The 26,950-nt window shown below is 42.7% G+C and overlaps 1 protein-coding gene across 1 annotated transcript in view; it reads left to right on the top strand.

Moving 5' to 3' along the window:
- Positions 1–26,950, top strand: part of cntln (centlein, centrosomal protein) — an 82,071-nt gene that overhangs the window by 40,122 nt on the left and 14,999 nt on the right. The window contains exons 14-24 of the mRNA XM_053419714.1: positions 2,174–2,274; positions 4,863–4,960; positions 5,912–6,441; positions 9,867–9,948; positions 11,929–12,004; positions 12,367–12,635; positions 16,393–16,614; positions 18,049–18,146; positions 20,844–20,970; positions 21,205–21,342; positions 21,858–22,043. Coding sequence (XP_053275689.1) covers positions 2,174–2,274; positions 4,863–4,960; positions 5,912–6,441; positions 9,867–9,948; positions 11,929–12,004; positions 12,367–12,635; positions 16,393–16,614; positions 18,049–18,146; positions 20,844–20,970; positions 21,205–21,342; positions 21,858–22,043 — 1,927 coding nt within the window. The remainder of the gene's footprint in view (positions 1–2,173; positions 2,275–4,862; positions 4,961–5,911; positions 6,442–9,866; positions 9,949–11,928; positions 12,005–12,366; positions 12,636–16,392; positions 16,615–18,048; positions 18,147–20,843; positions 20,971–21,204; positions 21,343–21,857; positions 22,044–26,950) is intronic.

Genomic DNA, 26,950 nt, shown 5'->3' with positions numbered 1-26,950 from the left:
TTGTGTCACCTATGAAAAAAATAAAAGGGCACTACATACTGTGGAAATGTGGATTTGTATAAACGGTTAATTTAAATGAGAATTTGAACATGTTGACCAAGTTGTTAAACAAATGCGTTGACAGATGCCATCTGGTGTTTTGATACAAAACAAAACTCCTGGCTCTGTAACTTTAGGACTCACACAATGCAAGTTTAGAAAAGTCTAAAATATAAACCTGAAACCAGATACGTTTTTTAAATAAAATAATAGTTTGAGGTATTGTTTGGTCTTCTGACTTTTCAGTTTAGTTCTCCCCCAAAAAATAACAGGAGTGAAAGGTGCCTCAGACCATGATTCAGACCAACATGCCAAAATGTATTCCAACCAAAGAATTATGCAAGATTGCTCTTGATATTATGATTGACCATCAAGAACATTTATTTGGTGCATCCAAACTAGTGTCAAGTACTGCATGTGAAGTTGGTATTGCTCGTACTAATACCATAAATATATTACACTGGCAACGAAGTTCACTAAATGAACCACTTCATTTATTTCTCCATTCAAACTCAAAGACTACCATATACTAGATGCAGCCCATGTAAGTGATGACATCAGGAGGTCATACAAAATTCTGCTCCATAAAATGCAATATGAAACCAAAACTAAACGGACCAAATGTGACAGAGACATGATTTCAGACCCTGGTCCAGACTTTCAGGCTTGAAATTGCCTCGAGTACACAATGTTGTCTTTGCAAATATTGAAGCTATTACTCTCAATAATTCTTCCTGCAACATCCTGACTTGTCGATGTGTTAATTTAGTTTTTTATGGCAGATTGAAGCACACACTGCAACAACGTGAGTGTTACTGAATAAGGATGCAATAGTCCTCCATCTCTAGAGTGTGATGTTGTGAAACTGGAACCCCCTGGCCAATGAACTACATCTGCAATCCAATCCCTCCTTCATCCAAGAAAAGATGCTTATCCTTCAACAAAATTTAATGTTTTGCATCTGAACTTTGGATTAGCGTCAATACTATCCGCATCCAAAAAGGCATAAAAGAGAAACACGAGATGGAACAGGCTCCGACCACATACTGCATATTTCAGTTTGTTTGTCCCATTAACAACCTCTACACACGAGGCCGTGCCGGTGCCTCATCGACTTGAGTTCATTTATGGAGGCAAATCCATACAGGAGCGACACATATCCATCTGCTTCCTCCACCTCCCTCAGGGAGAGTCATTTGTGTACTTATTTAAGCAGCGGTCAGCCATTAGACCAGGCTCTGCTGTACTGTGTGGGCTAAAAAGCTAATTAGTCCCCTTCCCTGCGCTATGGTGATAATTTTCCCAAGTCATTTTCTTGGCATATGGATAAATCTCTCGGTTGATCTTGCAAAATAAGATTGTTCTAAAAAATGTCTTGTTTAAGTTAATTGCCATTAGCCTCATCATAATTCATAATAACCACAAATGGCTTTTTTTTTTACACCTCATATAGTTCAGAGTGTATCACGCACGGTGCACTCACCACTTCCCTTAAGAAGTCGGTCAGAATAAAGACCTACTGTTGTAATGAGGTAAACTGAGGGAAGAAGGCCACTGCAGTAGCAGCGGCTTGTTTCTAGTTTTCCTCTCTGACTCTGTGGCGCAGAGGGGAGGGGAATTAGGTGTGTGTTTCAGGTGTGGTTGCCTCTGTGGGCCACGTGTATCCTCAGTAGACTTCTGTTGGGGTCCTAATAATAACTTGAAAGTGCAAAGACTCGAGCATGGCTCCACGTAATTAGCCTTTAGCAGAAATCAAGCTAATTGCACAGAGGTAATTGGGCACCCTTTCCACTCTGTTTGTCTGTGATGATACACACACAGATGCACACTGTACTCTCCCACCTTGGCCTTTCATGTTGCATGTCACTTTGATTTTCAGATGAATTAAAAACCATTTTAATTACCTGATTTCTTCACCATGTTGTCTTTACCATTGGGATACAAGCCAGTGCACACAAATCAAAAGTGTCTTGAATAAAGGATTCCACGGAGGAATCCAGATTTCAAAAAAGATACTAATTTGACTATTCTCGTGTTGGTACTGATTTCTCATCTTTTATTATTTTGGAATTTTTATTTGGAGAATATATTTAATTGCTATTTGAGGAAAGGTTTGTAATGTGTGTGACTGCAGAGCTGGCTTGGAGGAGCAGATGGACATGTTGCGAGTCCAGGCAGCTATGGACCGAGCCACAGTGAAGGAGCTCCACCTGTGTCTTGCCAGTGAACACCAAGGTGAGCCCCTTTTGCTTTGTTTTGCAAAAGCTGTTTTGGAGACAAAAGAAATAACTGATTGGTGACGACTGTTTAAAGTTATTTTTCTTTGTGTTGGTTTGTAAATCTTTTGCCTAAATTGAATTGCACACATGTATTGTTACATGTCAATCAAAAGGTATCCTTAGCACCTTTAGGCTACCCTCACTTCCTGGCCATGTGTACCAGTGAGCAGAATTAATCAGATCCCTCCCAGTGGAATTAATAGGACAACTCAATTAAGACTTGATCAGTTCCTTGCAAATTGATTGAAAGATCAAGTAGTGTTCATCTTGTCTGAATACATCATTCCCGAAGCTAAAAAGCCTATTGGTTGTAATTGATTCCACATCCTTTTCTCAGACGCTGTTCACTGCAATCGGTGGCTTTAATTTACTCGTTCAATAACAAATCTGTCCTCGATCACTTTAATTTTCTTCACAACCAATGATGGTGTATGTTGGAGATGGAAGCCTGTGATTTAACGGGTGGCAATAATTAAAATAGTGGATCGTCTCCTATTGACAGTCTAGTCAGGAAAACCAGGATTAAAGGCGTTTTAGAAGGGGCACAATTAGTTTTATATCTTATCAAGCAAATAATCTCTAAATATAAATGTGATACAAGCCCCTTTCTTATTCACCAAACATTTTACAGCTTCTGTCATGAATCGGCTTAAGGTAAAACCGTGAAGTAATGTTTACGCCTAGATTCGCAGAAATAAATGCCAATCATAACTTAAACGTTTTTTGTTCTAATGTTAAAAATGCTCTCTGTCCCAAAACAACATAAAATATGAAGTTAACGTTTACGTTTTGTGTGGGATGATACTGCATATTATGTTGACATGAATGACAGCGAATCATTTTGCCACAGGACTGAAATGTTATAACAAAACTTCGCAATGACCAGGGTGACAATGAATGGGAACACGTGTACTATCTGGATTCAACGTAAAGCATTAGATTGCTTGCCATATTTTATAAAATAGCAACAAATAAATAAATCATTGAGGATTGTGATAGAAAATGTATTGATCGCAGTTGTTAATAGTGAAAGTCAATAATTTGCATAGCCGACTGATGACTGAGGCAAAGATGATCTCATCATTAACTTCGTGAATCCATAAATGTCGGTTGTGTCAACATGTTCGCCAACAAAAGGAAGTGAACCCCAACGTCATTTAAAATAAACTTTGAGAACGGCCACAACATTTACTCCTGAAGAACCTCTGTGACCCGATCAAAGGGATAGCGGGTTGATGGCTCACACTGGAATCACACTAACGAAAGGCAGCAGATGAAAGGAACAGGGCCTTTGTGCTGCAGCCCATGAGGAGACGTGGGAGGGACGTTAATGTATGCCGCAGTGCCAGGACCTCCTCCAACAGTGGGTGACTAGGGAGCCACCACGTCTTCTTATCAAGGTAGTGTTGAGGTGCCAACTCCCCAGCCACCGGCCCGGGAGCTGGATAATTGTCTCCCAACCTGGTTATGTACCCAGCGAACACGGCAGCCCTCCTGTCCTATTTGGTGCTCCGTTTGATTGACTGTGACATGCTGGAAAGACAAAAGAACAGCCTAATTCAAAGTAACAAAATTCCCTGGGCAAAGTGTCAAATGTGAAGCACAGAAGCAGCAGCCTCTCACAACGTAACCCCTCGCTCTCTTTGCTCTCTCCTTCTATGGCCTCTTTTTCCCACTCGCTCTCCAAAAGATCAACTGACCTAAAAGTCAAGGTCCTGAATATTTAATGTTTCCAGCCTCGTTGTACAAATTATTTTTGGTCGTTCTGTCATGAATGTTTAACAGGCGAGAATAAAAAGGCAGAGAGTTGTATATTATTTTGTGTTGCCCTTTGCATCTAGGTGAGCAGGAAAGATATTCCAACTTCTGCAGGTGTATCTACTGTATGTCAAACATAGGTGACACTGAAGCCTACTGGATTGTGTATGCGCACATGAATATGTGAAAATCAAATCCCCATACACTTTGACTCTGCCATGTATTCTGTTGTTATTGTAAAGTCTAAATCATATGTTTGCCAAGGCCACATTTGAAGTTCTCAGAATAAGGCAGCATGTTAGTCTGGTGAGATTAGTTGTCCTCTGGGGAAACATAGTGGACTACAAAGCAGTGCAGCCTGGGGCTTGTGTCCACAAGGGATTCAAGCACTTCTCTTCGTTTGTTTAAGATCTCCAGAGAGAGGTTGCCCATTGCATGTTCCAATGTGTGTGTGTGTGTGCTTTTGAACAGTGTTTTCCTATTTCCTTGTGGGCTACTAAATAAAACCCCTTTCTGTTAATCTGGTTGAAAAAGGTTATCTGATAAGATTTTAGAAACACGAAGTAGGTTTTTAGCCTTGAGATTTTCAAGACCTTTAAGCAGTAGGGACTGTGTGTTCCTTTTTGATTTGATTGAAAAAAGAAGACGAACCTGGACCTTAAGACGGAAATTACACATTAGTAATGCTAATTGATTTAATGTACCCTCTTTATCATCCTTCTATTGATTGAGCAGCCCGAGTTTGACAAATCATGTCACAATAACAAGCTTTGTTCCCTTTTGCAGAATTGCTTCACAAAGTGGTAGAGGAACGCCAGGTCAAAAGCAGCACTCCGAAAAAGCCGTCTGTTTCTGCCGAACGAATGGAACAGTCGTTTAAAAAGGTACAGCACTATGCCATCACTAAGTGTTCCTTGTCATTGCCAATAAAAGAAACCCGACAGAGCCATAACTACAGCACAATGCCTCTCAAACACTTTGGTTTTACTCTATGAAGAACGATTTGAAAGTGTTCTCGCTCTTGGAAGGATGGTCATTCACTAATTTCCAAGTCAAGAGTCAGCTAGGACGTTGTTTTGTTTTTTTCAAAGTTAAAAGCAATTCCAGTTGTTACTACAGATAGTAACTGTTGGGGTGGAGTATAGGAACGTGTATTAAGTTCGCAGAGAATACAACATTTTTGTATAGTAGCATATTCTTTTAAAACCCCTGCTTGCATTCGTTTATATGCCACCACCCACACCACCCACCCTTTGACTTTCATAGCAGAGAATTATCAAGAGTAGGGATGGCAATCTAATATTTTTTGAAAGGTGCGAGGCTTCTCCAGCGGGCCGACTGAGAGCCAAATAAAAGAGGAAAATTGCCTGGAGGCACAAACCCAGCAGGCATCCACTGTTCTCTTAAACAGTCTCCACCAAAGATCTAACAACTAGACTAAGTGTTCCTGGTTGCTGTCTAGTTAGGGGTGATCAGGGTAAGGGGGTGCAAGTCAGATGTCCATGATCTTGCTGAACCAGTGAGGGGAGAGTTGACCCCCCTCACTGGTTCAGCCTTTCACAGAGCATAAACTGCATGCGCTGGCACATACCCCAGTTAGAAAATGTCAGTGGAGAGCAAAGCCTCTATGCATGCTCCTGTAAGCAGGTAAAATTGGGCACTATCCCTTTTCAAAATAATTGTCACCTTAACAACAACAGGATGTACTTTGACTCTGAATGTTGTTTTCAAGAGTCGTATGTGAAGGTGTTTTAGACTTTAATTAAAAAAATAACAGATATGCAAAGTAAAAAATTTAGAATGTCTGGCCCGTCATGTTTCTCTGATTCCATCAGATTGAGCAGCTGGAGTGGAAGATGAAGTCCCTGGACGCGGAGACAGAGAGTCTGAGGGAAGAGAAAGAACACTTACTTGAGGCCAACAAAGACTTGGCCCTCAACTGCCACAGACTCCAAGCCTCCCTGGATCGCCTGCGGACCCAGGAAGCTGCTCGTGAAGAGGCAGCCCAGGACCAGGCCCTGGCCCAGGGGGAGCAGCACTGCAACGAGATCATGGCTGTAAAAGCCCGGCTGGCTGCATCTCAGAAAGAGGCTACCAAGCTTCATCCTCAGTTGCTGAAGCTGAGACAGGAGCTGGGGATTCTCAGAGCAGCCAGGGACTTCTATAGGAACCATGCGGCAGGGCCAGTGCGGGCAGGTGGGATCGCTAGCAACATTAGCGGCAAGGTTAAATTCAAAACAACTCGGCCCAGAGGTCCACCACAGCAGCGCAGCCACCGAGCAGTCAGCCCCAATCAAGCCATCAGCTGGCAAGGCCGCAGCCCCAGTCCCACTAAGGATGAGTGGGAGGACATGAGCGTAGATAGGTAATGATACACACGCACACACACAGACACACTTCTTCTTCCTGCCTCCCGCCTCATTATTTTTAGGTGGTAGGAGTGGAGAGGGTGGGTTGGCAGGATGGTGGGGGGCCACGCTGCATCGAGGGGACACTGTGCATATGCAAAGCGTAAGCAAATGGGTGATTGAATTTCATCTTCTGTCTAGTTGGTATTCAGAAGCCAAAAGAAGAATGTGAGCAAGAATGATAGAGAGTAGGAGAGAGGAGGGGGGTGCGGGGGGGGAGACTACTGTCAGATCCTTTGAAATATCCTGGGATGCCTTGCTTGGAGCTTATTGACTGAAATTTGCATGCAAAATTAGCCACCTCTCCACAAAAAGTTGAACCGATGCCAGGAAAGCCAAGGGATAAGGAGGCCGCCGAAGCCTTGATACCTTCCAGTGATGCCATTTTCATGCACTAGTCACGCTATCTTGAAATTGACAGTTTGGCAGTTTGATTTAATTTACTGGTCCTGTGCATTCACTAACCCCCCCTTGACAGCGCTAAGGATCCCCTTGCAAGTAACAAGCCCCCACCTTCAAGCACCCCCCCACCACCTCAACTCGCACACACACACAACCATACACACGCAGCAGCCAATGCATCCATGTCTAGTCATTGTTTGTTATCTAGTGGCATGGCTATTCACAAATGTGTGTGCTACACTTATTTCCTCGAGCCACCCTTCTATCCAGCTCCCAACACACATACGCAGACTAACCAACAGGCAGACACACACACACACACAAACACACACACAAACACTTCCTTTCCATCTTACCCACCCTCTCTCCTCTCCCTGCCTTAATTTAGTTAGATGCATTTTGAATGACCCTACTCGGCTCAGTACCAGATGTCTACAAGCTGTTTAACGCCCTCTAAATTAAGAACCATCGACAGTAATTATTTCATGTATGTTTTATGCAAAAAAGCCACTGAGCCAACATTTATTGAGTGATGGTGGGAATGATTTGATTTCAAACACTCAGTGCTATGGCTGATATTTATTTCCCTTCACTTTCTCTCCACGTATGCCCCTCTCTCTCTCTCTCTCTCTTTCTCTCTCTCTCTCTCTCTCTCTCTCTCTCTCTCTCTCTCTCTCTCTCCACTCTCTTTGCTCTGTCCCACTAACTCGCCATCTCTTCCCCAACTAATTCATCTGACTCTAATCCCCGGCTCTATCCACGTGAGGCTGTTTAGCGGGGACTGGGTACAGCTATGCCCTGCTTTCCTAATGCCTCTCCGTGTAGCTAATAAGCAGCAGTCTAATATACGCTTTACCTGAGAGGAGGATCTAAGTGGATTTGCGAAATAGGGGTCTAAACTGAGATGTTGTCTTATTTAAGGCACCTGTCAACTGATTTGTTACTGTAAAGCCTCCTGCGTCTCGTATCTCGCAGGGGTCTCCTCCAGCAGTGTGTCTGGTAGGCGCTGCCGGAAATACAGTGTTTCTGCCTAAGGAGCTTTGGCCCTAATAGTGTCAAATAAAGATGTCAGACTCGTTAAGGCTACTGCCAAGTCTTTGTTTTTTCCCCCCCTTCTAGTTCTCGCTGCCTCTGACTCGCTCTCTGAATTTTTTAGCTTGCTGGAGGAAGCTGACCATTTTGAGCGGATCATCAGTTTTGTGGGCAAGCAGGGGGTACAGAGAATATCTCACTGAGTAGTTCTGTTAGAAGGAGGTGATGATTGTTTATATATTACAGAGGTTCTTGATGAACACTACATTACAGGAGGATGGCAAATTACAGACAAGGACAAAACCAAAGACAATTTAAAAAATGCAATCTTATGGAACTGTTTTGGAGGAAATCAAGGCCCTTTGTTTCTTAAGATAATCTATCATTAGTTGTTTTGAGTTTGGGATCTGGTTCAGAGGTTACCATGTTTCCATTTAATCAAAAGCTTGGTGATTCGCTCCTTGGCTCCCTCTGTTTACTTGGAAGCATCCTTTACGTATCTTTAGGATGTTATGTTTTCACCCCTGTTTGTTTGTTTGTTTGTTTGATGGATTGTTGGTTTGGTTTGTTTGGTTGTAAGCAACATTATGCAATTACTACTGGATGGATTTCCAAAAACTAGTTTGAAGGATGTGGTATGGGTCAGGGAACAACCAATTCAATTTTGGTTGTTTACCATTTTTGGTTCTTTACCATTACAAGGTGGGGCGTTTTCTGACTTTTCCCCATTCTCCCAGAGATTAATCCATGAATATTTATGGATAAAAATCGGGCAAATCTAGGGGACTGATTACTTTGAGTGAATGAAATTTCATCGAGCCTGATTGGATTTAAGACTCTTGGGCCTTGGAGGTACAGTATGTGCTCAGCTGAGTAGCTTATTCAAGTTTCTCTTTAGTTTATGTCTGTATTTGACTTGCACCGTTTTGCATCCAGCCTGTTAATGCACAAATCTGTGTTTTATGTACAGTATCTGTGCACAGACACACAAATCCCCTGAAGCATCTTAAAATGCCAGCACAGCATTCTTAACTATATGATATATGGAAGCACATTCAGGAGACAACTTTAATAGTCTGTGGATACAGTTACACTAATTCTTGATGACTGATTGGCCTCATGTTAACTGTATCATAGAGAATATAGTATTTGTTAATTTCAGTCTGAATACGATATATATTGAAATTAATAAAAAGATTGATTTAAATTTGTATTCACATGGCTTAATTTAAGTCAAACTTTAGAAGTCTTAGCAGCAAGAGCAGGTTTTTAATAAAATGCATAATTTCTTAGTTGTGGGGTCTTGGTGGTGGTGATTAGTTATCATCAGCAAGTCCCTCTGCCCCTTCCAGACCAGGTTCAACCCTAACTAGCCCCCAGTCTTGTCAAGTTCCAGTTATATCCTCTCTCTGTGGTCTTTACCTCTGCTGCTTCTCCCAGGCCCCACCTTAATAAACCCGCCAGCGTAAATGTCACTGGCTTCCACCTTCACATCAAAGGTCACTGTCAATAAACCTGTGTGTTTAGTGTGTGTATTTGAGGATGTGTGTGTGTGTGTGTGTGCCTCAGGAAGCCCTTACCGTGTGTCCATCAGATGCAACTTTGCTTGGCTCCGCTCAGCCGTGCCTCTCACACACGTCTGTCACACACAGAGGGCTAATGAAGGCCACAGCCGCTCTCATACATGTTGATGCATTCACTATCAGCACCCGACTCTGCAGCTTTTCACTTAATTTACACCCACATTTACACTTCTAGCTCAGAAATTGGATGGGACATTGATTTTCTGTTGGAGGGAGGGGCGGCAAAATGCACATATTTTTGCCTGATGTCAACTAAATCAACCATAAATGGTAAATTGGTTTTTTGTTCAAGGGTGGTACTTTCAGAACCAGTGCTGTGGGTTCAACTTCTGGTCTGTAATAACCCCTCTCACCTTTCTCCACAGTGACAGCGGCGAGGAGTACTTGGACAGTCTCGACAGTGTGCCCTCAGGGAAAGTACCTCGCAGACAACATGCAAACCGAATGGTTGGTTTGCCCTCATCCTTAAATCTCTTGGTTAGATAATCATAAGCTCTATCAGCACTGTGTACACTATTTACTACATCTAGATCCTAAATATCTAATTTATTTCTTTAAAAATGGTTGTGGTGTGATATTCATTATATTTGGAGGAAAGGTTTCCATATTTATGAGTGAAGATGATGTGTTGAGATATTATACAAAACAAAATTACCAGCAGAATTTAACCAACATTTATTGTAATTTAATTCAGAAGATTCCTATGTGCTCTTTTATGTACAGCTACATTATTGTGATCATAGAAAATTGTAGGATTAATATCACCCCATTGTAATTAAAAATGTAGCCCTTGCAATGCACTGCTATTTTGTTTATCAGTTAAAGCTAGGGTAGGTCATACTGGAGAAGCTTGCGATAGTAGGCTACACTACAAAAATACGCTACAGATACAACCACCCTCACTCCATTGGCCCGCTCGTCAAAGCCGCGCCCCCAAAACACAAGAACGTGCACTGTGTGACAACTGCCACATGCTGACTTTTCTGTGACTCGCTCGTAAACGTCTGACAATCGTTTCTGCTTGAGCGGTTTGTGTGTCCCTCTGGATTGTGAAGATCTCGGTCATGTGCAGTGAGAGCACGGACGGATTGCGTGTAGGCAGGCAGAGGGGCTGTGACAGACAGGGATACAAGCCAATCATTTCATTTAAGTCCAAATAAAATGATTGGTCAGTCGTGCAAGGGTTTTACAAACACCTAACCAGCCCCACCGTCAATAATTCTGAATGAATTATTTGTTGCTGCTTCTGAAATGTGCATACTTGATGCTTGACTTCATCATATACGACATTAACTGAACGTCTTTGATTTTTTTTTTTACTATTTTAACTCTGTCACTCACATTTCATGACGCAAACAATTTAGCAAACTGTCCAATTAAATGTTTTCCTGATGATACATTTTTGTTTTCACCATCACGCTTTGTTGCATGGTTTCGTTCATGCCAATGTATGCATCTTTTAAGGGTCCTCTCCTTTTAGTCCTGCGATCACAAAGTCTTCCTCATGTGTGGTTGTAGATGCTCTTTTCTTCTCTGTCTCCTTTTCTCACCATGAAATCAATAGGCCTGGACCCTTACTCTTGTCCACATCAAACCACTTCACAGCAGGACATGGCAGCTCCAAGCCCCAGAGAGATATGTCTGTCAAGAAGAGAGATGAAGAGAGGAAAAAGCAGGGACCTTTCTAAAGACACTGTCCTTTCCTCTTCTCCATTTCTCTTTTTTGGAAGGAAGGGAACAAGGTAGAAGATGGAGAGGAAGAGGCTGTTGTAAATGTTGCTAGGGAGCTGTCAGGACCCCGAGTCTCAGATCCCCTTTAGTTTTCCCCACTCCAGATCTGCTAAATGTGCCCATCAGCTCCTCCGGGCTCATCGCTATGACAGCCCCGGCCCCTCACGCCGCGCCATGTCACAAACCAAAGGTTTCATCTCGCTGCTCCTCTCCACATGGCACTGTTTGATCAAACCTGGCACTGATCAAATCCTATCTGACCCTGTTCAAAGGAAACAGGCAGAGAGGACAGGGGGTAGGGGAGTGTTCTTTGATGTCACTACAAACAACGGTGAAGTTCCGTAGCGTCTTGCATCGGCACTTATGAGTGTAAATGATTACACACTCGCACACACACACTCGTCATCCTGTAGGAGTGAATCTGAGCTCTCAGACTGATTGAACAAAGGCGGCATTTGCAAGCATCTGTCAGAAGTAATAACTGTGCTACGAGGCGTTTAACATCAAGTCAGTCGAACACGCTCAGGTGAATTATTAAAGCACAGGGTGATTTGTCTTGTCGCGTTAAACTGAGCACACACTGTGATCACAGTGTCATTATGAGCCGCGTCTCAGGAAGCGTAACATGTCAACCGGTTGTGTTACATTAAAACAGCTGCTTTTCATAACTGTCTCTGACTCTGCTGCTCCTTGTAGTCCTACAGGTGTTCACTGATCTCAGAAGCACCAGAAGCAGGATCTCACAGAAAACAACCCAATGTTCCTGCCCGAGGTAAGAGACGTTTTTCCTTTTTCGTACCAATGCAAAACTACAAAAAATCTAATCAACTATTAACTGAAGCTGGATAAACATTCAATCCATGTATGCTGTCGATCAGAAACAAGTATTTCAGAAGTTAACAAGCTTTGTTGTTTTGTTATTTTTTCGCGAGAATCTGACACTCCTCAAGTGGGTATAAATGGAAAATGTAAATCATTCAAGTTGTTAAATATATCTCAGTTTTCATTGTAGCATTCACAAAGACTCCTTCACACACGGCTGTTAAATCCCAGCAGTAGCTTCTAAATAGGGATTTGGAGTTTTCCTGTGCTCTTGTCAACTCTGAGGCGCCTGCATGTACTTCCTCCTGTTAGACGATAAACAGCATGAGCCCTGGGAACGAGGGACGAGAGGAGAGAAAAGGAGGTGGAGGAGGAAGAGGATGCTGAGGACCCAGCGCTGCTCCTCCTCCTCTGCTCTGCAGCAGCGCGTAGAGTCCCTACAGCGTCACATTGACATACTGCAAGGTGCCAGGAAAGATGCTGTGCTTTCAGCCAAAGAGCTGCGGAGGGCCAATGAGAAGATCATGGCACGACTCAACTCCCTCACTGAGAAACTCGGCAGCAGAAAGCAGCTCACACAGGTAACTTACTGGGGAGAAAAACCAGGGAGAGGAGTAAAGAGGAAAGCCTGTTGTAAGCATTGGGAAGTTTCTTATTTGTCTCTCTTTGTCTTTATTTTTCTGGTTCTCTAGTATTTGCTATGAGCTGAGAGTGCAGCTGCCCTTATCATGCTTAATAAGTGTGGCTGACAGGCCTACCCTCGCCTGTGGAGGTCAGCACCACAGAGCAGGAGAGAGAGGGAGAATCTCTCTCTCCCTCTCCGACTCGGCTGTTGTCTCATCCTGCTGAATGTTTCAGTGAGCCAGTTCTCCAAAACAATCTGTGTCACTAGCTGTTACATTTCTTCAAATCCATGCACTTGTGTGAACAGACAAATACAAGGTGACTGAGTCCAGTGCCATACGCCCATTGAGTTATTTAGTACCTGCCTCCAGGTAGGAAACTCTTAGACTTGGTATAGATTATAAATAAAACACCAAGCACTTTGCCCCCTAAACAGTATCTGTCCTGTCAGGGCCTCCTTGTAGACACCAACATATGTACACACACACACACACACACACATACAAATACACACACCAACACAGAGACAGACAGAGTCGTTAATCCGATAGGAGGCAGGAGACTTGGTGGATTCAGACATAGCAGCAGCCAGTGGAGGTGCACTGGACACCTGATTAGGTGCATGTGTCTGTTTGTCTGTATATTTACTGTGTGGAATAGTACAGATAAAGTATATTGCACTTGTACACACGGGTCATGAGTGCAGCCCTCATAGTGTTGCTACCTAGGAAGTGGCCCTTGTGCTCCTACCCGGGCATCTGATTGCAGAGGCCCAGCGAGACCTTAGACTCAGACACAGCAGTAGAGGCACAGAAACACACACACACACACACACACACACAAACACACACACAAAACAGACTGTTGTGTGACTGTGTGGACAGAGGGGGAATTGTTGTCTTCCTTTTTGTTTCCTCTTTCCTTGTGCAGTATTAATGCCACTCCTCCAGAGAAAGTTTCAGCCAACCGACTGGCCAAAGCCAGGTCTTGTTGCCCTCTCTGGAAAGGGCAAGAGGTGATGGACTTTGGGCTCGTTCCAGCCGGTCCGGGCCAACTCTCTAACTAAAACTCTCTGCTTGTAATTGGCTTAGGACAGCCTCCACAGGGGCCATCATGTGAGAAGTAGCATGGCAGTTTCACAGAAACTTGTTTGTGTTGCTCTGTCTCCTGATCCTTTGGCCATTCTGTCCTTCCCTTGTTGCTTCCTTCCTTGTCTCCTACCAGCTCAAATCCTTATTTCCTTATTCCTTCCATTCTTATTTGCTTTCCCTTATTTTCCTTTTCTATTCCCCTGTTCTTGTGTTCTTTCTATGAGTTTGGATTGTGAGCATTTAAATATCTCAATAACCGAATGCAATAGTTGATATATAAATTAAAACTGGAAGTGAATGACCAGTAATGATCCCTCATCAAGTCAGTCTATGATCTATCATGGATGTTTCAAATATTTACTCTAATTTTCTCCTGAAGATAAGGTGTATTAAAGTCTGTTGAAAACATGTCAGCTCATGTGACCACTCATGTTTTATGTCGGGATTATTATTGCAAATATTCCCTGATTTTAATATTATCATTAGGATTTAAATACAGGCGGAAACCTTTGAAAATGAGGCCTAATTTGTATCAGCTGGAATTCATCCTTTAATGTGTAATAAGAAGCTTAAAAAGCTCAGGTGACAGGTGAAGTGTACCCTCCTCGTAGAAATGTCACGCATATCATATAAATACCGGCTCCTTTGGTTGCTTGGATTATCAACCTCACTCATTATCGGTACTCTGCCATTTGCCTCACTCTTCGATGCACTGGGCTGCCGTCTCCCCCAATTTAACCAACTTTATCTCTTTAAGTGTGGAATGTCCTCCCCTCCTTTAACATGTAAAGCGCCGGGATTATCGCAGGATTAGGGAGTGCATCAGACATCACAGACTAAACCTAAAAAGCTCCAGACTATTTACATTTTAATGACAGTTGCAGCACATACCACATAGAAGGTCTGGCCAACAGGAGGAATACAAAGTGACTAAGGAGTTGGCACAGTAACTTGAGTAAACTTTATTACATGGTACCCTTCCTTTACCCCAAAGTGCTTCTCAAGACAAAACAATACAAAATACAAACAAGAAAAAAAAGTCAATAATACTAAATGAAATAAAGACGATAAAAATAAATAATCAATCAGAACTCTGGACAGAGCCTGTGGACCGTCACAGTGATAACAGGCTGTTGTTGAGTGCTGGGAAAACTATATCTGAAAACAGTGGTATTCCCACTCCCTCTTTTTTTGGTTGTTGATAAAAAGTTAATATTCGGTAGAGAAGTTTCTATAAGAGGAGCTGAGGCAGTGGAAGTGAACCTGGCATCTGTTAAAAATATAAAGCAAGACTACGCTCGGTAATAAAACAGGTTATACAAAACATGTTGCTAGAGAGAGAGCTAATTTTTAAAAGTGCTAACTCCAGCAGCTCCAGTCTCGGCCTCACTGACTGCCACAGACACTTTTAAAGAAAAGCTCTGTGCAGCTGTGCAGCTGTCGCTCTTTTAGAAAAGAGAGACGGCTAGAGAGCTGTCCTCTCTTCCAGCCTAATGGACCACCAGTATATCTGTCCATGTCAGTGTCATCTCTCACCGGGGCCGAAAATGGCCCACAAAATCAGAGCCTGTCTTACAGGAAGTGTCATCAATGCCACTCTTAATCCGTGCACCACTGCCACTGCAGCCATCGCCTCACTTTTCACTCTCTACACCTACTCCCCCCCCGCCCTCCCTGGGGATATGGCATGTGCGTCTTCAGCAGAACAGAGGAAACCTAAAACAAGAGGGATTCTATTAAAAGGTGTCAGCCAGCAACCAGATATCAATAACCTCCATGTATGCAGAGCAGAGAGCAAACCCCTGGGAATCTGCGGTTTCACTGGGCTGTGGGTGTGTATGTGTGTGGCTCTGCGTGTGTTCCAGTATTTACCCCATGAGTGCAGCATACATCTTCATGTATCATGTCTCCTATTTGTGCCATTAAGCATTCTTGATGTTTGATATGACACCAGATCAGCTAATTGTGGTAGTATTGAACCAAAATTACAGAGATGTTTTTCTGCCTCATATTTTCTTAATAAAGAGACAAAGAGATTGTTGTTTTTTTTGCTCCACCGCACACGTGTGGTTAAAAGTGTTCACCTCAGACGCTTATGTTGAAAATCATCGATACACTGTACGTTGTCTATGATCAACTAGTGCCATTATCCTTCATCACTCTAAATCCAACCACTCACCAAATGCTGAACTCCCTCTGTCCCAAAGCGCTCTGGGATTCTGCAGGACGACTTTATTATGCATGCCAATCACTGTGAGAATTAGGCCCTGTTGACTGAGCAGCAGTATCATGTGTTTTCTAATTAGCATAAAAAGGCGTTTTTCTTTCACAGAGGTGATATTAAAGCAGAGCCCATCGATCTGCCATGGTTACCGCATACACTACTTCAGACATATTATTAGGTTTTCTCTGCCTTTATCTTATTCATGTAAGACTTGTATAAGTTAGAGGATTTCTTTCTTACAACAGTAATACATTTCTGTATAGGACAGCAGAGAAAGCCAGGTTTGGCAATATCAGTATCATATCTCCCATCACTATTTGGAAAAGCTTGTATTCTTTTCCGTGCTATCATCACTAGTAGCCTATAGCCAACCAATTGTGTCTGTCGGTCAATCTGCAGAAGCTGACCTCCGACCTGGCCGGTGTGGAGCAGCAGAAAAAGGTTCTGGAGATGGAGCTGGAGCAGTGGAGGCAGATCACTTTCCCTCAGCAAACCGCACCACCTCCTCCAGCACCTGTAAGCGCAGAGTGCTCCTGCCAGGGCAGAACCATACCCTCCCCAGCTAACCCGGCCCCCCAGGCCCTGGAGGCGGAAGTCAAACAACTCCAAGCTAGACTTAAGGTTAGTTGGTCTAAGACTTGTTTCTCACAAATAGAGCTCCAGCGGTAATGAATTTCCTCCAGGCTTTGTACACGCCTTATGAGATAAAGCTCTTAATAGGATGATGGTATTAAAGATTGTGTTCATTTTCCAATTTTGTGCACTATGAAGCTTGAGTGGTTAATACAATGAATAACTGGAACATTTATTCATTCTATTTGGCCCAAAAAAAATTATGAAACGCTATACTTATATTGACATTTATATTTACAGTGGTTTGTGAACAAAAGGAAGAAAACAAGATGTGTAGTTTTTTAATTTGTTTTCTTTTTGTTGCTGTTTTCTTACTTACTATGCAATACCACAAACTACTGGATTACACATGCATTTATGTTTTTCCCCTGGTATTTTTTTCATATATCAATATTTCTGAGTCACTTTAAGATCTCCCTGGTTTGAATACCCTGCAGTCCTTGAGGAGTTAAGACTCTCTGAAAGAAACACTCTCAAGGTTTTACTTTCAAATCATGATGCATAAAAAAAAAAAAAAACACAGATTCTTCTTGAGCCTTTCAATTTACACTTGACATCACCTGAAATTGCATGTGATTTCAACATGAATTAGCATTTCTTATCATTTGATCTTATTACGAAGCACCTGTCAGGCAGATGAGAAATGAGGAATAACAGTAGAGACGTGCCCTACATCACAGGGAATAAGGTGTGAGTGGTACCACAGCGTTATCACCCTCTCCACAGCCAGCTCGTCAGTGTCACCAAGCAGATTGCTGCTGTCGTTACACACAGCCGCAGAAGTCATGTCGGGTGACACCAAGAGGGTGAGGTGAGGGATGCGCTGTGGGGGTGCACAAACTGAGTGAGCGCATTGTCAAAAGCTTGTACTGCTGCACTTCCCACAAGGGATATGGGGCCCTTTAAACCAAAGTGAACATGCACGTTCAAATATCCATCAGTGTTATGATCAGAAGCCAGCCTGTCGTCATGCGCCATATGTCTCTGTTGCTCATGAAGCAAAGAGCAAAGCATAGAAGTGGTTTATTTTTCAAAAACCTTCACTGTAATACTAGTTTAAATACAGTGTTCGCATCATTAATGTCTAAGAAATGTCCAATTATTTTTGATGTATTGAAATGCAAAAACATTTTTATGTTATCACAATTAGTTATTTATTTGATAAGCAAATCACCATTAAAATAAATGTAGTAGAATATTTCTGCAAATTGTTATTTTTCCTAATTACTCCCCTTATCCATTCCACGTTTATAAATACAGCTTTCCTCTTAACCTCTTTTAGCACCTTGCACCCTCCCGCTGTAGCTATAATGAGGAAACATGCTGTGCATGACCTGTCATCAGTGGTGTCGCGAAATCCTTCTCCACCCCCTGTCATATACAAACACATTAACAAACACGCGCCGTGTGCCCTTCCCCCAGAGTGCAAGTGCGGAGGTCACAAGGCAGGTGGCAGCTAACAAAGCCCTGCGAGGCCAACTCCAGGAGAAGGAGGACAAGCTCCGCCAGCTGCAGGACAAGTTAGTTTCACACCTTTCTCTTCATTAATATGACTTCTTTTTCTTTGCTTTTCGTTCTTACTGATGCTCTGCTGTATGTCTCTTACTTCGCCTTTTTTTTTTTTTCTTCACCCATCTCTCCGTCTTTGTCTTCCCATCTCACCGTGTCTCCGTCTGCATGTTTGCACATTCTGTGCAGCTCTCATCTGCAGTGTTTGATTCCACCCTGTGGCAGCACTCTGTCTGCTGCACTCCATTTATGCATGTCTCTCCTCTGCATGAATCATTTGTCAAATTATGCATATTCTCATGAGTGAGTATATAAAAACGACTGAAGAAATTAGTGTGCATGCATATGTGTGCATGTGGGTGTCTTGTGTGTCATGTAGTGTGGTGTTGCATATGTGGGTAGCTGAGGTGGAGTGCTGATCAAAGCAGTGTATTGATTGTTTGTGTGCCGCAGGAGGGACCATTTTGGCCCATGACACTAAAACCCACACAGCATCGCTCTGGCCTGTGGGCCACAAGCCCTAATGAGTTACATGGTTCACCGACTGTAGCACTTGCTGCATTACACAGTCAGAATGTATAGCTATAAACAATTCACTCAGGGAAAATGTTGAGTTTTGAGAAGTGTTGTGCAAGGCGTACATCATCATTCTGCATTAGTATCTCATCTTTCAACCGAAGGAAAGGGCCAAAGAACGACTTGGCTTCTCTCCCTCTCCCTCTCTTTGTCTAGTATGCTGTGTCCTCTGCCTGCCGCTCTCAATAATGCATCCAGGGCATGTGTACAATCACAGTGGGTATGTGTTTGTGTGTGACCAAAACCAGTGGATCACAGTCAGACAGAGTGAACATCCCTCGGCTGAGTTTCCACGACAGCCTCAGTCTCTCCTCAGGCTCTTGTCACACACTCACACACACGCACGCACACACACACGTAACTCACCATCTCTTCTACCCTTCCACTCCATTTGCCTCCATGGAGGGACCCCTTCTCAGAATGAAAGGCATGTCTAGACATCTCTGAAATATACATCTCAGCACACACACAGGGAGCAAGGCTGCTTCGCCTTAAAGAAGAGAAGGGGGAAAAAAAGAAATGAATTTCAAAGTACACCGGCATGTCCTCAGTCAATATCCGGCACTATGGCCCTGCCTTATTTATGAAGCTGCTTCTTTCATCTTTAGCACTGTTGTCTATCAGCCACATGAAACGTCCACCCGCGCTTCATTCTTAACAACATACACAGAAATGTGTGCTCTCGCTCCCTCACAAGCTCACACACTTCAGACCACTGACTGTTATCATTACAATACACGCATGTTTGATGAACAATATCGCCAACAAGCGCAGAACAAAGGGAACAAACGTGTGAGTGATCGGGATAAAGTTCGAGTTCTTTCTCTCTTTCCACTAACACTCATAAATAGAGATCACAGGCTACGCTACAGCAGAAGCACCCTGTATCCCTCATTCTTTTTTATCCTCTATTCTTTTTGGGGTGCAGAAGAAGAGAACATCTAAAATAAATGTTGTCGATTTAATTGCCATTAGCACTGGGGCAAGGGGAGCTGCTGGGGCTCTTATTGCTGCTCTCTGTCTTTAAGTCAACACCAGACAGTCATCTGAAAGGTTCAATATGGGTTTTCTCATTAATGGCCAAATCCATGGGGTAACCAACCAGCGCTACTTCCCCCAAAGTCCCCAGGCTAGTCTCCTCTCTCATTTAATTTAATGTCACTCCAATAGGACAAGCTCACATTTATTTAGCCAGTCTGCCCTCAGGCGTTCATCCACCTAGGGAGACAGGGACATTTACTTACACGAAAGCATTTGCTCCAGTGTTGCGTCATCTGTTTATTTAAAAACACACAAGCCCTGATGCGTTTGGGAGATGGAAAATCCACTTCATCTTTGAAATAAATAAAAAATAGAGAAGCCTTTTAATTAAGTGCATCCTTATGATCTTTATTCTATTTGTTCCGATTCCCCAAGGTATAGAAAGGCCTCATATTTGCCTTTTATGAAAACAGAATAAAACATGCTAACGTACTGTGCCAATTTAAAACCAGGCGTCACCATAATATAGCTGTGCCGAATGCTGGAATATTAAACATGTCTATACAGCAGATTATCAATACAGGAAGTGACACGTGCTGCATTTCTGCAACAGATATGAACATTTACAATACGGCCATGTCTCTGTGTAGGGAACTATAATCTGCACAGTACAAAAACACAAACGAGAGTATATTCCCTTCATAATCAGTCTCTCCCAAACCAAGTTCCCTTGCTGATGTGTTTTTAAATGTGACTGGTCCAAAAATAATAAATATTTAAATACTTGATTGCAGTGTTACAAGTTGTGTCACTGCTGATTCTAAATGTCGTTTGTCAAAAAGGACTCCCCAGTCACACTCAGAGCGGCATTCCTCGCAAGAGCACTTGTTCTAATATATGCCAGTTAGAATTATATATGCATCCTTATTTCACCCCCCCCTCCATTTACCCAAACAGCATGCCAGTGTATTTAGTTGTCATAATGAGCTGTCATGCCTGATGCACTGCATGGGGACACTGTGCCTGCCAGCTTCGTGTGTGTCTGTGTGTGTGTGTGTGTTTGTGTGATAGGGGCTGTTCTGCTGTATGTGAGTGTGCCTTTGGACAAATATAGATATCGTTGTAGAATTCACACACATTAATGTTTTCAGGGCGAGCCACACGGAGCGAGATGTGCACATGAAAAGGCAGCTGGTGGAGGACATGAAGACGAGACTGAAGTTCCTGCAGGAGATGGAGAAAAGTTACAGAGGACAAGTGGAGGAGCTGGAGAAGAAGGTACACGCAGCGGATTCTGTCATCATGGCATCCGATTAGTTTGATGCTCTTTGATAGTTTGACAGAGGAAAGAAGGTGTCGTGTTCAATATTATTCAATATTTCTTAAAGCCTAGCGATTGTGTCTCCTGGGTGACGACAGGGACTGCTGAGTCTAAGGAATAACATTTAAGATAAATATGTAGCTTGAGTGTCTCATTTAAAATAACAAATTTGGCTTTGGCTACCTTTCCAGGTGAAAACTTTATCGGAAGAGGCCAATAACAGGAAGGCCCTGATCGAATCCCTCAAGAGAAGATTGAATGTTGCAACCACAGAGAAAACCCAGCATGAGGCCTCCAGCACAAAACTGAAGGAAGAGCTGGAAAAAAAGGTTTGTCACCACTAATCTGCTGGTCTCACCTTTATCAGAGGATTTGGATTATTTGAAATGTTTACTGCAGTGTTTTGGAAAACTTAAATTTTGTTCTCAACAGGTTGTTTTTTGCACTTATATCTTCAGTATCACGTATAATTTACTCTATAGTACCTGTGTATTGTCCCATTATACAGCATATGTGTACATTTTATTTGTCATCGCATTAAATCATATTTCACTGTATGTCAGTAATTGCAAGAACATATTTGGGACAGGGTTTTAGAAAATGCCATTTCCGTGCATTAAATCCTTACTCTCCAGTTATTAAAATAAACAAAACTATTTTTCAAGTTGTAAAACTAAAATAAATAAACCTACAGAATAGGTTTAAGATCAGAAATTAAATGTTCCAAAACAGACCATGGATATTAACCAGTCAGCCTCAACATTAAAGTCAGTGACCAGCTTTGATGTTGTGGCTGATCTGTTTATTTTTCTGACTGCTGACCCGCTGCTGTTTATCTTTACAGGATCAGCGCATACATGCCCTACAGGCGCGCTTAGGAGCCAGTGAGAAGGCTTTGGCTGCATTGGACCAGACGGCCGCTGAGCAAATGGAAGGGTTGACCCAAAAGAGTTCCCATGCTTTGGACAGGCTGCAGAGACAGCTAGGCTTTGTCTACTCTCAGCTGGAACAGCTTCATTCTTTCATCAAGGTACTGTATAATGGAGGCAAGGGTTCAAAGGCCAAGAATAATTTCACTCGTCTTAAACCAGTAAGGTATTATCTGCCTGCAAGATCTTCACCTGTGATTTTGTGTGGGAGGACCAACTCCAAGTTAATTTTTTTGAGTGATCTTTGGATAATTGGGCAAAATGTGGAGGTGGGGGTACTGGTATGCTCACCTCTGTAAAAAAACGTGCTCATGGGACATAGATTGTCTCCCACCTTTGTGCACTCGTTAATAGTATATCTGTATTTAGATTTCAGAGGGATTATTGGGTCTGCATTTTGTGCAGAAGTAAAAACTCTGGACTTAGGTATCCCATGAAGAAGCACTTTAAATGGCCTTATAGGTCCATCTGTCAAACTTTCAAACAGAGAGTGGAAGCTGTCACCAATGTAGTTGGAATGCTCGGTAGTGAAAAGCTTCCAGGGGAAAATGAGTCACAATCCTACACTGACATCTGTGGATATTGTTGGGATTTCACAGCATCACACATTTTCAATGTCACATGGAGGACGGGGGACAATCCAAACTACATGTGAATTGTTAACATTGGACTTCTGGGAGCGACTCAGGAAATTGGATTGGAACCAAATGGCCAGAGAGCAGTGACTATATCTTAAGTCAGCTGTATTTTTAAGAATAGAATGGCAGCATGTAAATCAGCACCTCTGAAGCCAGAAACAAGTGAACTTGCGTTGACAGCAATGATTTAAGAGATTTCCACTTTTGTGGGGAGGAGTGAGCAACGTCTCAAGACAAGATTCTCAGTTTTCCTTTCTGATGTTATTCGAAACCATAACTGTGATCATGAAGCTAATGAACCCTAACGGTTAGAGCTGCCATTTTGATAACCATTAAGTATCCACCAACCATTGCAGCTTCAAATTGAAAGGAACCAGTTTAGAAAGTTCAGACACTCTGTGCCAGTACACTTTGGTGGCGTTACACATTCCAGCTGGCCTGGGGAAGCCCTAGGATCCCCCAGAAGCATCTCTGGGATATGTCTTGGAGGAATGACGTTAGTATAACCTTGCTCAGCCTTCTACCATAACTGTTTCTTCTATAAATGTCAGAAGGTGAATGGATGTGTATATGTGCCATAATGCAAGTGCACAGTGTGACACAAGGCATTACTGTGAGACTGCTGTGTGCCCAATGGGAATGGGCACTATTGTCTTTGTGTAGGCCTAATCCATCACCCTGAGGTGTGTTTGTGTGTCTGTGTCAGTCTTTGTGTGTCTGGCAAAGACTGATAAAGTCTGTCCATCAACATGGTTCATCTGACGGCTGTCTGTCAAAGCAGGAAAGAGCTTGGCAGGGATAGATAGTGGCAGCAGTGTATTTGCACACACGCATTAATCAAATGGAAGATTACGACAGTTTAGATGCCGTATGCAATCGTTTTGTCTACAATTGCCAGAAATATACAAATTTACTTGAACAATTATTGTCCTTGTATGGTTCATTTTGCATCTGCAAAGAACTACAGGGGCATTGGATGTGTATTATCGTCCACTTCCTGTTCCTGCCTCAGATTCCGCTGATTTCACACAGTGAAACCATGTGTGAAAGAGATCATGCAAATCTAGCTGCAACCAAAAATAGAAGCTGCATTATATGCGAAAACACACATGCATAGAAATACAATTCACAATCGTTTTACTCCTTTCCTCCATTCCCATAACCCTAGGCTGGTGGGGCCATTGTGTTGTTGTCGAGGATTCACATCATTGTTTGTCTCCCCTTAGCTCTTGTGATCCCCTATAAGAACACCAAGCCCTTTGATTGGACTGCCTGACGTCCAGAGGAGATTTACTCTTGTCATGTATTGATCAGGACCGGAGGGCTGTGTGTGTGTGTGTGTGTGTGTGTGTGTGTGTGTGTGTGTGTGTGTGTGTGTGTGTGTGTGTGTGTGTGTGTGTGTGTGTGTGTGTGTGTGTGTGTGTGTGTGTGTGTGTGTGTGTGTGTGTGTGTGTGTCTTTATGAGCTGGGTTTCTTTTTTTTTTGTTGGGTTCTTTGTGCCTTCTTGTTTATGTGTGTATGGAGACTTTTTTTTTGTGTGTGCCAGCAAACCCTTTTGGCCCCTGCACACGCCCCAGGCTGTAAGCACTGCTGTTGAACTGCTAAACAGTGGCCCTGCATGTAGTGACTACTCCACACACACACACACACACACACACATGAACATGAACATGCACACACTTTCTAGGTACTTCTTTTACACAGAATATTTTGGTTTCTCATCCCCAATGAAAAGTGAAATTGTTTTTGATTAAAAATTGTTTTTAATTTCTTGGATAGCAATAGTGTAACAACATGTTTGCATGTGATTACCTTAAAGTCATAATTTATACCTTCCAAAGAGTTTTGCATTATGACCCATCTCACACCAAGATTTAGGGGACAGTCATTTCAATGGTGCCCGCATAATCTAACGAAATCAGAGCATTTATTTCCTCCCTTTCTGCTCTTAATGTTTTTGAATGGCCCTTTGTTTCGTCATGTGTGTGAAGAGCTTCAGAAGAGGCAAGTTATCAAAGAGGATGTTTTTTAGCTGCTCATTTGATCCCCATCTCCATGCCCTAATCCTCATCCTGTCTAAATTGGCCCTCTGGCTGTAGTGATTGTGGTACGAGCCTGGCTAAGAGCTCTTAACACAAACAGACACACACTCACTGTATTTGAATAGCTTGTGTGAGTGCTGTGGCTGTGGCTGTGGCTGTGTGTGTGTGTGTGTGTGTGTGTGTGTGTGTGTGTGTGTGTGTGTGTGTGTGTGTGTGTGTGTGTGTGTGTGTGTGTGTGTGTGTGTGTGTGTGTGTGTGTGTGTGTGTGTGTGTGTGTGTGTGTGTGTGTGTGTGTGTGTGTGTTTGGTTATGTACCCCCCCTCCCTTTTTTGTCCTTTCCAGCACTGAGAATGAGTGATGAATTCACCCATTAATCTCTGTCTGGATTATTCCAAATGCTGGGTTTAGGTCAATTGAGCACAGCCCTCGACCAGTGACAGTGAATATCTATTAGGCTGTAAATAAAAGACTGTTGGTTAATGAGCTGTGTATTCCTTAAGGGTAAACACAGCGCTCAGATCACCCAAAAAGAGCTAAAGCTTCTTTCCCTTATCAGGAAATGGACTATGGTCATAATTTCTATCTGTCGTTTTGAAATAAAGTAGATGTCCACCAGTGAAAATTATTTAACAGTACTTGAAGTTTAATTTAATTCAGTTTAATGCTGCTTATGCCCTGTCTACACAAAACAAACCCTTTCCTCCGTGGTTCAGCCTCTCGTCCACACACAAGCGGCGTCTAATGTCACTAAAACAGATTTTTCTAAAGTGCAGGTCTCTGTGTATCTGTGTGTGCATGTAAAGTGCAGTGGAAATGATGAAGTCACTGTTTACTTCGTGCATACCCACTGTTGCTTTGTGTCATTAGCATGCACCAGAAACAACAACAATGACGGCTATGTATCTGTTTCTCTATATTTAGTTAACCCTGCTAGGTCTAATTAAAAGTCTGCTGCTACATTTAGCATTACCGCACCACATGGTGATCATTCACAGGTCTCTGCCTCAACCAATATTTCTTGGACCACGGAGTTCTCTGGCGTTTGACGGATCATTGATGTAGACTCTCTCGCCACCTACTGGCCCGGCATGTTTGTCTGAGCGTTTGTCGTTGTGTTCTCGTGTGAACAGATATTTTGTAAAACAGGTAATGTGGATGGAGGTTTTGTTTTTGTTTTTTAAACAGAGAGGTAAATATCGGTTTCAAAGAAAAACTGCAGTGGTGTAGCCAAGGCCTCCGGGAGAGTAAGTCAAAGCCAACTGGACCTGCTCACTTGGATTTAGAAGATATTTCACACTTTTCATTCTTTTGTTGGGTTCAAATCTGCCAATAGTTAATTTATATATATATATATATACAATTGTTTGACCTTTTACTGAACTTTATTATTTGAATATGTGTGGGCTTTGTATACTGTGGTCCTGTCTCATTTAAATTTCTGAATGCCTCCGCGCCGCATGTGTATATTTTTTGTCCATAAACAAACTGCAGCAAACCTCATATACACTAAGCAGCAGGCCTCCCACTACTCCCTCAGCTCTCTCCTGTGAGAACAACCACTGCCTTTCTAAACTGCGGTTGATCCACCTGCATGAAATTAAGATGCTTGAAATTGAGACGTCCTTTGCTAAGCAACATTGTTCATCGCTTTCACATGTTTCTTCTTACGTTTGTGTATGTCGTGTACACAATGTACTTCGTTAAATTGTGCAATGTCCAGGAGTAAGTTGTACTTTTTGTTTGTTTGTTTGTGTGTACTGCAACTTCTCCTGTCTCCAGCCTTCTCTCCCCTGACCACCTATTCCAAGGTCAGCTTTTCAGCGGGCTTACAGGGGAATGATACAGAAGATTATTGCCTCGATCAATAAGCTCAAAATGAAGCAAAGGGGAGTTTACTTTATTGACTTTCTCGTGTACAGTGGCAGTTTTAACATTTAATTGTCTCTCTGTATTTAGAGCAAACTCCCATTTAGTGCCAGACAACTGTGCCATCCCCGGCCTTCCTCGTCTCACTTGCCATTCACTCGGGCACCATTTGAAACAGCCCCTCGTAGCTTAATTATTGACAGTGTTATGCTGCCCTGTTGTACTGTGAGAGACATTCAGCAAGCAAATAAATAAATGAATGTATTTTCAGTAGCGCACTGTCTTTCCCTTCTCTGATGCATGATTCTCTGTTTGTGGAGATTTTAGCAAAACTTGGGGTGTGTTTGATATCAAAGCGCTGTTCCCTCAGCTTTCAATCGACGGGGCAACAAACCCTCAGGTCCATATTCCTACAAGGGAGCGTGAGGCGAAACCGAAGAGAATCTGAGTGTGTCAAACTCA

The sequence above is a fragment of the Pleuronectes platessa genome, chromosome 3 (assembly GCF_947347685.1).
Source record: "Pleuronectes platessa chromosome 3, fPlePla1.1, whole genome shotgun sequence".
Classification (NCBI taxonomy): Eukaryota; Metazoa; Chordata; class Actinopteri; order Pleuronectiformes; family Pleuronectidae; genus Pleuronectes; species Pleuronectes platessa.
This window is presented reverse-complemented; position numbering and strand designations above follow the sequence as displayed.